The following is an 11,288-nucleotide window of genomic DNA, read 5'->3' as shown; positions in this document are numbered from 1 at the left end:
GCCACCATGCCCAGATACTTTTTTTTTGTACTTTTAGTAGAGATGGGGTTTCACCATATTGGCCAGGTTGGTCTTGAACTCCTGACCTCGTGATCCGCCTGTCTCAGCTTTCCAAAGTGCAGGGATTACAGGCGTGAGCCACCATTTTGTATTTTTTTAGTAGAGATGGGGTTTCACCATGTTGATGAGACTGGTCTCGAACTACTGACTTTGTGATCTACTCGTCTCGGCCTCCCAACCAAAGTGCTGAGATTACAGGCGAGAGGTGAACCACTGCGCCCAGCCACCACAGGTTCCTTTTTTTTTTTTATTGAGACGGAGTCTCGCTCTCACTCCAGACTGGAGTGCAGTGTCGCCCTCTCAGCTCACTGCAACCACCGCCTCCCAGGTTCAAGCGATTCTCCTGCCTCAGCTTCCTGAGTAGCTGGGACTACAGGCGCCCGCCTCCACGCCCGGCTAATTTTTGTATTTTTAGTACAGACGGGGTTTCACCATGTTGGCCAGGATGGTCTCAATCTCTTGACCTTGTGATCCGCCCTCCTCGGCCTCCCAAAGTGCTGGGATTACAGGCGTGAGTCACCGCGCCCTGACAGGTTCCTCTTGATTTTTTTTTTTTTTTTTTTTTTGAGACGGAGTTTCGCTCTTGTCGCCCAGGCTGGAGTGCAATGGCACGATCTCGGCCCACTGCAACCTCCGCCTTCTGGGTTCAAGCATTCTCCTTCCTTAGGCTCCTGAGTAGCTGGGATTACAGGTGCCTGCCACCACGCCCCGTTAATTTTTTGTATTATTAGAGACGGGGGTTTCACCATGTTGACCAGGCTGGTCTTGAACTCTTGACCTCAGGTGATCCGCCCGCCTCGGCCTCCCAAAGTGCTGGGATCACAGGCGTGAGCCACCGCGCCCGGCTGATAGGTTCCTCTTAAAGCCCAAACCCTGAACCCCAGGGAAGGCACCTGCAGGTCCGGCCACGCCCAGGCCCCCTTAGCGCGCCAAGATGGCGGCCGCCGCGCCCCGCGGTCGGAGCCGAGCGGTCCCGAGCGCTTCCGAGCATTCCCGAAGTCCAGAGAAACTCCGGGAGCGGCGCGGGCGGGAGCGGCGCGGGCGGGAGCGGCCCCGCCCGGAACCTGGGAGCGGCGACGCCGGCACGGGGGAGGGGAGGCCGGATGTGAGTGGAGCGGCCATTTCCTGTTTCTCTGCAGTTTTCCTCAGCTTTGGGTGGTGGCCGCTGTCGGGCTTGAGCTTCCAGTCCGCCGAGGGCGAGGCGGCGTGGACAGCGGCCCCGGCACCGAGCGCCCCGCCGCCCTTAAGCCGCGCGCTCGTCCGCCGCGCCCCGAGCCCGCCGCTTCCTATCTCAGCGCCCTGCCGCCGCCGCCGCGGCCCAGCGAGCGGCCCAGATGCAGGCCATCAAGTGTGTGGTGGTGGGAGACGGGTGAGTGCGCGGCCGGGTCCGGACTGGGGACGGCGGGGTTGGGCGCGGGCGGGGATCTGGCCCGGACTGGGGCCCAGACAGGCCGGCGTTCGCCGCGGGCTCGCGTAGGCGGTGGGCCTGGGCCTGTATCGCGGGGCGGGGGCCGCGGGCTGGCGCCCCCACTGGACCCTGACTTCCCGGGCGGCGCGTGCCAGGTTCTGGCTCTGGATGGAGGAGGGCCTTGCGGCTCGCCGGCCGGAGGGAAAAGTGAACTCCACCCTCCGGCTTTCTTCCCGGACGCCGCCCGCTGCCCGCCACCCTCCTCGGGAGCGCTCGTAGAGGAAGCGCTCTTGGAGATTTTGACCATTTTGCCAAAAAGGGACCCTTTCTTGTTTTTTTGCATGAACCTCTCAATTCCCCTTGAGAGCTGTGTTGGGAACGCGGCGGTCAAGTCGATATATGATGCATGCTTGATTGTGCGGGCCTCTTTGGTGCCCCCAAACTTTTCTTTAGAAAAATATTTTTTTTTCATAGACGGGTTCTCGCTGTGTTGCCCAGGCCGGTCTCGAACTCCTGGGTTCAAGCGAACCTCCCATCCCAGCCTCCCAAAAATGCTGGGATTACAGGCGTGTGCCACCACGCCTGGCTAATCTTTAAAACTTTTTGTAGAAATGGGGTCTGTGTTGTCCAGGCTGGTCTCGAATTGCTGCGTTCAAGTGATTCTCCTGCCTCTCAGCATCCAAAAGCGCGGGGGTGACACTGCGCCCGGCTTCTAAACTTATTTTCGAGCAGGGTTTTTCGACTTACACTTCTGCCACTGTTAGGATTCTTAAAATTGTTGTTTTCGCCTATTCCGTGGAGAAAGTTTTCAAGATGCTGGCAGGGAGAAGCCGGCTGTAAGGGAGACTGTTTTTTCTTTTCTTTTCTTTTTAACGTGGTGTGGTCATTGACAAACTCTTCTTTGCTTAACGCGTTAGGTATGGGATGTAGCAGAACTGGCCCCCTGTGACTCCAGGCGTGGCTTTTCATGACTGTCCGTGGTGGTTACAGGCCCTGGAGGAAGACAAGACTTGTCTTATGCGGTTTTTTTCCCCCTTAGAAACAAGAATCTCAGTGTAACCCAAGCAAAATCGCGCGTCTCAGCGTTGCTTGTATAGGTTAGTGTTAGCAAGAAAGAATTACTACCAGTTTAATAAAACTCAGTGCAACTGGTACATATTCCAGTGAAGTCCAAGGCAAGTTCTGGCATCACCGTTAACTTGGTTGATATTCTTCAAATTTGTCATTAGGACAGATTTTGGTTCTTGCAATTCAGATACAAGAAGGATAATTAGACAACTGATTTTTATAAGATGCCCATCTGTCGGATTTGTCTTGGAAGTGTGAAGGAATATTATTAATGCCTCATAATTCTGTTTATATAATAACTAAAAATTCTAACTTTCCCTTATTTAAGAGTATGTAGGCTATTCAAGGTTTTTTTGTTTTTTGAGAGGGAGCCTCATTCTGTTGCCCAGGCTGGAGTGCAGTGGCACGATTGCGGCTCACTGCAACCTCCAACTCCCAGCTTCCAGCGATCCTCCTGCCTCAGCCTCCTTAGTAGCTGGGATTACAGGCATGCGCCACCGTGCCAGGCTAATTTTTGTATTTTTTAGTAGAGATGGGGGGGTTTCACCATGTTGGCCAGGCTGGTCTCGAACTCCTGACCTCAGGTGATCCACCCGCCTGGGTCTCCCAGACTGTTGGGATTACAGGTGTGAGCCACCACGCCCAGCCCAATTTTTTTTCTTTTCTTTTCTTTTTTTTTCTTTTTGAGACAGCGTCTCACTCTGTCGCCCAGGCTGGCGTGCAATGGCGCTATCTCTGCTCCTGCAACCTCTGCCTCCCGGGTTCAAGCAATTCTCATGCCTCAGCCTCCCAAGTACCTGGGATTACAGGCACACACCACCACCCCCAGGTAATTTTATTTATTTATTTATTTTTATTTTTATTTTTATTTTTTTTTAATTTTTTTTTTTTTGAGACGGAGTCTCGCTCTGTTCCCCAGGCTGGAGTGCAGTGGCCGGATCTCAGCTCACTGCAAGCTCCGCCTCCTGGGTTTACGCCATTCTCCTGCCTCAGCCTCCCGAGTGGCTGGGACTACAGGCGCCCGCCACCTCGCCCGGCAAGTTTTTTTTGTATTTTTTAGTAGAGACGGGGTTTCACCGTGTTAGCCAGGATGGCCTCGATCTCCTGACCTCGTGATCCGCCCGTCTCGGCCTCCCAAAGTGCTGGGATTACAGGCTTGAGCCACCGCGCCCGGCCTATTTATTTATTTTTAATTTTTTTGGTAGAGACAGAGTTTCGCCATGTTGGCCAGGCTGGTCTCAAACTCCTGACCTCAAGTGATCCCCCCGCCTCGGCCGGTTTTTTTTGTTTATAAGTCATATTGCTGATAATTATTTGAAAATTTCTGAAACTAAAATATAAGCATAGCAGATACGTTTATTTAATACTAACCGATTAAAGACCTCTGCGGTTTGAATTGGCTGTTTTATCTAGTCAGATAACTTGTCGAATGCCTATCCTGGAATCTGGACCCTCCCTTCAAATACCCACCCCACCGCTTACATGGGGTAACCTTAAGCACATCCCCCACCTCCCAGGAGAGGCGGTTCAGTGGGAGGTCAACAAGACTAAACAAGATGTTGGTTATTAACTACTTCGCAGGTGCTCCTTGCTGAGTGCTTAGTAAGTGCCAGATACTGTTGCTGGGTTTCTAGTACTGAGGCTCTGTGAGGGAGTAATAGGTTTAAAAACCTGTGGCCTTGAGTTTTCAGTCTGTTTTTTTTTAATTAGTTATGAGCATTTGAGCAAGCACAGTTTTTTTTTTTTTTTTTTTTTTGAGACAGTCTTGCTCTGTTGCCCATTCTGGAGTGCGGTGGCGCAGTCTCGGCTCACTGCAAGCTCCGCCTCCCGGGTTCACACCATTCTCCTGCCTCAGCCTCCCGAGTAGCTGGGACTACAGGCGCCCGCCACCACGCCCGGCTAATTTTTTTGTATTTTTAGTAGAGACGGGGTTTCACCGTGTTAACCAGAATGGTCTCAATCTCTTGACCTCATGATCCGCGCGCCTTGGCCTCCCAAAGTGCTGGGATTACAGACTTGAGCCACCGTGCCCCGCCAAAGATGTATCTCTAATATTAGTTTCTGTTTTTGCTCTTTTTTTTTTTTTTTTTTGGAGACAGGATCTCACCCTGTTGCCCAGGCTGGAGTGCAATGGCGGGATCTCAGTTCACCACAACTCCACCTCCTGGGTTTCAAGCGACCCTCCCACCCCAGCCTCCCGAGTAGTTGGGACTACAGGCACATGTGTCTACACCTAGCTAATTACAGGCGTGGTGGCACACACCTGTAATCCCAGCTACTCAGGAGGTTGAGGCAGGAGAATCGCTTGAATCTGGGAGGTGGAGGTTGCAGTGAGCCAAGATTGCGCCACTGCACTCCAGCCTGTGTGACAGAGGGAAACTCACTTTTTTTTTTTTTAAAGGGGATACATCATTGTCAATTCCTGCTTTGACCCTTTGCCTGGACCATGGCAGTGTCCTTTCAGGCTTTACCTTCATCCTGCCCTCCTGTGCCTCTGCTTACACTGGGCTCCAAAGGAAACTCCTGCTCCTTTTCTCATCATCCCTAGGGGTGGTTCTGTCTTCTTCTCATTGCTAGTCTTTGGATGCCTTGCCATCTTGTTTGCTCCTTAACTCTGCCTACAGCTTTGTGAATAATTCCTTCATGAAAAATCTCTATTCGAATCTTCTGGGATGAATTTTTTCCTTCTGGGACCCTGACTGATAGAGACTGGTAATACACCCATATGAAAATACGTCAGCCGGGCGTGGTGGCTCAGCGCCTGTAATCCCAGCACTTGGGGAGGCCAAGGCAGGAGGATCACCCGAGGTCAGGAGTTTGAGACCAGCCTGGCCAACATGGTGAAACCCTGTTTCTACTGAAAGTACAAAAATTAGCTGGGCGTGGTGGCGGGCGCCTGTAGTCCCAGCTACTCTGGGGGCTGAGGCAAGAGAGTGGCGTGAACCTGGGAGGCAGAGCTTGCAGTGAGCCGAGATCGCACCACTGCACTCCAGCCTGGGCAACAGGGCAAGACTCCTTCTCAAACAAAAAGAAAAAAATTCTAGATTTCCTGAATAGCAATTTAATTGCAGTTGGCTGTGAAATATGATATAGGGTTAATACTGTTTTATTCTAAGATAGTCGTTTCTGAGCATGGGCTCTATGATACTGTTTTTCCTCCACCTTACTGCTGCCCCACCCTGTAACTTTCACTTAGTGGACCTTTGCCTCAAGATTTCTCTCAACTTAGGTAAGACAGCATCACCTGGGCACGATGGCTCACACCTGTAATCCCAGTACTTTGGGAGGCCAAGGCAGGCGGATTGCCTGAAGTCAGGAATTTGAGACCAGTCTGGCCAACATGGTGAAACCCTGTCTCTACTAAAAATACCAAAAAATTAACCAGGGATGGTGGTGGGTGCCTGTAATCCTAGCTACTCAGGAGGTCGAGGTAGGGGAATTTTTTGAACCAAAGGAGGTGGAAGTTGCAGTGAGCTGAGATCGCGCCACTGCACTCCAGCCTGGGTAACAGAGCGAGACTCCGTCTCAAAAAAAAGACAGCATTTTACGTTCAGGTATTTATAAACAACTGTTTTATTATTTATTTGTTTATATTTTATCTTGGCTCACTGCAGCCTCCGCCTCCTGCGTTCAAGCGATTCTCCTGCCTCAGCCTCCCGAGTAGCTGGGATTACAGGCGTGCTCCACCACACTGGCTAATTTTGTATTTTTAGTGGAGACGGCGGGGTTTCTCCATGTTAGCCAGGCCGGTCTCAAACTCCTGACCTCAGGTTATCCACCCGCCTTGGCCTCCCAAAGTACTGGAATTACGGGTGTGAGCCATCATGCCTGACCTAAACAATTGCTTTATTTTTATTTTTATTTTTTTAAATTGCTTATTATTATGTTTTGAGACAGAGTCTCGCTCTGTCACCCAGGCTGGAGTGCAGTGGCGCCATACGGGCTCACAGCAACCTCTGCCTCCCGGGTTGAAGCGATTCTCCTGCCTCAGCCTCCCAAAGTGCTGGGATTATAGGCCCGAGCCACTGCACTTGGCCACAACTATTTTAATAGTATTGTTTTGGTGTTGGTTGATTAAAAGGATGGGAATGAATGACTTGAAGCTCTCTCTGTTTCACTCTTTATACAAAGTGGAGTCCAGATTGGGCTAGTGGTCTGTCTAGCCCAGTGTCTGACTTGGACATTACTATCCAGGAGTTTCTTAGTTGAATGTGAAAAATGCCTTCCGTGACATCATCCTTACAGGAATGTATACCATTTACTCTCTACTTCGTTGAACGGTGGTGGCATGAACCATGAATTTGTTTAAACTTTACAGTTTTTGTGTGTTTTCCTCTCAAGGCATGGGGTTCCATATTTTTGACCTGTTGTAAAGGTATTTGAATTCTGCACTAGCCTCCAAATTTTGGTGTAGTATGTGGCTCTGATCTTGGTTGATAATATTATTCATGATGCAGTTTTTTTTCTTGATGAAATAAGCCAAAAAAAATTACACATAATGTGTTTTTTTGTTTTTTAAATTTCAAATGATAGTTACAGTAGAAGTTTGGAGTTGGGCTAAGTGGGAGGAGCATCAGGAAATCATTTTTAGAAACCTTAAATTCACCGTTTATAACTTTCTGTCTTTTGCATTAGTCGTCTGATATCTTAGTACTGCCTGGTTTTTCACCTCTGCATCACCAGGTAGCTCTTAAAATTCTAGTCTTCCTAGAAAGGAGATGCTTTTATCCGGAGTCTTGCCACCAAGGCAGGATTGCATGTGGTCAGTAGGAATATTTTCCTACAATGTCTTCACATGGAAAATTTCAAACAGATTAGTGGAAAGCATTGTATAGTCAGCATGCACATACCCATGGCCTAGACTCTTATGACAACATTTTGCTCTACTTGTTCATTTTGCTGTATTGGCTTTCTCATGTCTTTCTGTTATCAGAGGGACCCTTTTAAGAGGATTTATAGAGGAGTTGATTTTTTTTTTTTTTTTGAGATGGAGTCTTGCTCTGTTGCCCAGGCTGGAATGCAGTGGCATGATCTCTGCTCACTGCAACCTCCGCATCCCAGGTTCAAGCGATTCTCCTGCCTCAGCCTCCTGAGTAGCTGGGATTACAGGCACCCACCTCTGCGCCCTGCTAAGTTTTGTATTTTTAGTAGAGATGGGGTTCCACCATCTTGGCCAGGCCGGTCTCAAACTCCTGACCTCAGGTGATCCACCCGCCTCAGCCTCCCAAAGTGCTGGGATTACAGGCGTGAGCCACCACGCCCAGCCTGATTTTGAAAAAGAATAGGGGTTGTGTGCAGTTAGATATAAATTCTTATTTTTGAACTCTTGTGTGTTCAGCTGGCTTGTATCAGCCACACCAGGGTTAGACTTGATTCTAGAAAGGTGGTCTAAAGTAAAGCCTGCTTCAGACTTCAGCTCAGTTGTACATGGTGTCTTCAGCCTGAGTGAGAAACTTTATGCAGTATCTTAATTTTTTGAAGCCTATAGTGGTGATAATGGCTAGCTTTCTTTCCTTTTTTTTTTTTGTAGAGACAGCGTCTTGCTCTGTCGCCAGGCTAGAGTGCAGTGGCACAATATCAGCTCGCTGCAACCTCTGTTCCCAGGTTCAAGCAGTTCTCCTGCCTCAGCCTCCCACCACGCCCAGCTAATTTCTTTTGTATTTTAGTAGAGATGGGGTTTCACCGTGCTGCCCAGGCTGGTCTTGAACTCCTAAGGTCAGGCAGTCCACCCACCTCGCCCTCCCAAAGTGCTAGGATTATAGGCGTGAGCCACCACGCCTGGCCTGTGGCTAGTTTTCTTTACATTGATTGTGAAGTCAGCTATTGGTGGTAGAACATCATAATTTTAGATTAGGTTTTGTGTTTATTTAGCACTGAACTACTCTAGTGGTATATTTTTCCGGACAGATTTTATCTGCATAGTTAATACAATTATATATAAGGCCTACCGTTACATAATCCCTATACCTTATTTCTCAGTGTAAATTGAGGACCTTTATGCAGGGTCTTTAATTTATTCAATAAGTATGAATATATATTTGACAGTTACTAAATTCTGCTGCCTTGTCCTTAAGATCTACATACTTTTTTTTGTTTGTTTTTTGAGTCAGAGTCTTGCTGTGTTGCCCAGGCTGGAGTGCAGTGGTGTGATTTCGGCTCACTGCAACCTCCACCCCCTGGCCTCAAGCAGTACTTCTGCCTCAGCCTCCTGAGTAGCTGGGATTACAGGTGCCTGCCACCACACTCAACTAATATTTTGTGTTAATAGAGATGCAGTTTCACTATGTTGGTCACTCTGGTCTTGTATTCCTGGCCTGAAGTGATCCACCTGCCTTGGCCTCCCAAAGTGCTGGGATTACAGGCAAGAGCCACCGCGCCTGGCCAAGATCGCTTTTAAGACAGCAGTATATGCTGTGTATTTTGGTTTGCAATTATAATTGTCATTGGAAGAGTTTGGCTTTTCTGTCCTAAGATCAACGTGTCTTTAAAAAAAAAGGCAGTGCAGAAAGTTGTTATTTTTGAGCTTCCTGGATCCTTTTTTTTTTTTTTTACGTAAGGAAATTCCTAGTGTTTCCAGATTTATTGATTGTGTGTGCTTTTAAGTTTTGGTTTATAGATTTCAGGAAGTAACACTAAAGTTTACCTCACTCCCCTCAAAAAGTTCTCTTGGCTAGGCTTGGTGGCTCACGGCTGTAACCCCAGCACTTTGGGAGGCCAGGTGGGTAGATCTCCTGAGGTCAGGAATTCGAGACCAGTCTGGCCAACGTGGCAAAACCCCATCTCTACTTAAAAAAAAAAAAAAAAAAATTAGCTGGTTGTGGTGGCACTTACGTGTACTCCTAGCTACTTGGGAGGCTGAGGCAGGAGAATTGTTTGAACCCAGCAGGTGGAGGTTGTGGTGAGCCAGGATGGCACCATTGAGCTCCAGCCTGGGAGACAGAGCCAAGACTCTGTCTAAAAAAAAAAAAAAAAATGTTCTCTTAATGGAGAAATGAAGAGCATAATAGGAACATAAGTTATTTGCTTTCATTGTGGTTATTTCTACAGGATAGGGCAGGGGAAGTGCAGATAGGTTAAAAAAAATTGTAGCATCATGAGCTAGGGGGAAATCCAATGTAGAAATGGCATGAACTTTCTTCCAGCCCACTCATGTTGTTTCCTAGGGTGATGACATCGCTCAATGATTGAAAAGAGGTTGAACTGAGCAGTTAATTTTATAAAGTTAGAAATTCCAAAGCAAGTAGTAACTTCCAGAAATTCTCCAGCAGCATGAGTCAAGACTTATGGCCAAATACGGCTTCCATTCTTCGTGAGTGAAAGGCCATGGAAAGGCTGTCACATTGCCCAGTGCAGATGTTGACTTGGTTTGTGGAAGCGCAGCGTGGACAAGGAAGGAATAAATATGGTAATAGGAGTGGAATAACCTTTTTTTTTTACCCATTTTAAGAAATTAAGTAAAAGTTTTCATCAAGGTCGGGCGCGGTGGCTCAAGCCTGTAATCCCAGCACTTTGGGAGGCCGAGACGGGCGGATCACGAGGTCAGGAGATCGAGACCATCCTGGCTAACACGGTGAAACCCCGTCTCTACTAAAAAATACAAAAAAACTAGCCGGGCGAGGTGGTGGGCGCCTGTAGTCCCAGCTACTCGGGAGGCTGAGGCAGGAGAATAGCGTGAAACCGGAAGGCGGAGCTTGCAGTGAGCTGAGATCCAGCCACTGCACTCCAGTCTGGGCGACAGAACAAGACTCTGTCTCCAAAAAAAAAAAAAAAAAAAAAAAGTTTTCATCAAAAGACTTAAAGAGGAGTTGATTTTATCTTTTAAGATTGCACTTAGTTTAAAGGTAAGGTTGCATTTTAAGAATTCTATAATTTAATAATTTTCTTAGAAGACATAGATTTGTAACAAATAGTGACTGGTAATAAAATTTCAGTCAATATCAGGTTATGCCAGTATCTTGAATTTCTTGACAGTTGAGCCTTTCTCAGCTAAAGATGTTGTTTGGTAAAGAAAGTTTTAGAGGATGTTAGACACAGCTGATTGCATTTATAGTAGTAGCTTTGTTCCTCATATACATAGAAGAGACTTAGGACAGGATCGTAAAAGAAGTGATATGACATTTTATCATAACAGTCAAAACCTTGAAGCAGCTTATTCTTGACACTGAGTGGCAACTATTGTTAAGGTTTTTACACAACCTTTATCTTTTTTAATTTTTAATTTTTTTTAATTTTTTTTTTTTTTTTTTTTTGAGACGGAGTCTTGCTCTGTCGCCCGGGCTGGAGTGCAGTGGCCGGATCTCAGCTCACTACAAGCTCCGCCTCCCGGGTTTACGCCATTCTCCTGCCTCAGCCTCCGGAGTAGCTGGGACTACAGGCGCCCGCCACCTCGCCCAGCTAGTTTTTTTTGTATTTTTTAGTAGAGACGGGGTTTCACAGTGTTAGCCAGGATGGTCTCGATCTCCTGACCTCATGATCCGCCCGTCTCGGCCTCCCAAAGTGCTGGGATTACAGGCTTGAGCCACCGCGCCCGGCAACCTTTATCTTTCATTGTTTTTGAAACAGAGTTTCGCTCTTGTTGCCCAGGTTGGAGTGCAGTGGTGCAATCTTGGCTCACTGCAACTTCTGCCTCCTGGTTTCAAGCGACTCTCCTGCCTCAGCCTCCCGAGTAGCTAGGATTACAGGCATGCATCCCCAGCTAATTTTGTAGTTTCTCCATGTTGGTCAGGCTGGTCTCGAACTCCTGACCTCAGGT

At 48.0% G+C, this 11,288-nt stretch overlaps 1 protein-coding gene across 1 annotated transcript in view; it reads left to right on the top strand.

Moving 5' to 3' along the window:
• Positions 1 to 1,078: 1,078 nt before the first annotated feature.
• RAC1 (Rac family small GTPase 1) overlaps positions 1,079 to 11,288 on the top strand; it is a 31,605-nt gene continuing 21,395 nt past the window's right edge. Inside the window, exon 1 of the mRNA XM_023197746.2 lies at positions 1,079 to 1,429. Coding sequence (XP_023053514.1) covers positions 1,395 to 1,429 — 35 coding nt within the window. The 5' untranslated portion in view covers positions 1,079 to 1,394. The remainder of the gene's footprint in view (positions 1,430 to 11,288) is intronic.

Source organism: Piliocolobus tephrosceles, chromosome 8 (genome assembly GCF_002776525.5).
Source record: "Piliocolobus tephrosceles isolate RC106 chromosome 8, ASM277652v3, whole genome shotgun sequence".
In the NCBI taxonomy this organism is placed as follows: domain Eukaryota; kingdom Metazoa; phylum Chordata; class Mammalia; order Primates; family Cercopithecidae; genus Piliocolobus; species Piliocolobus tephrosceles.
This window is presented reverse-complemented; position numbering and strand designations above follow the sequence as displayed.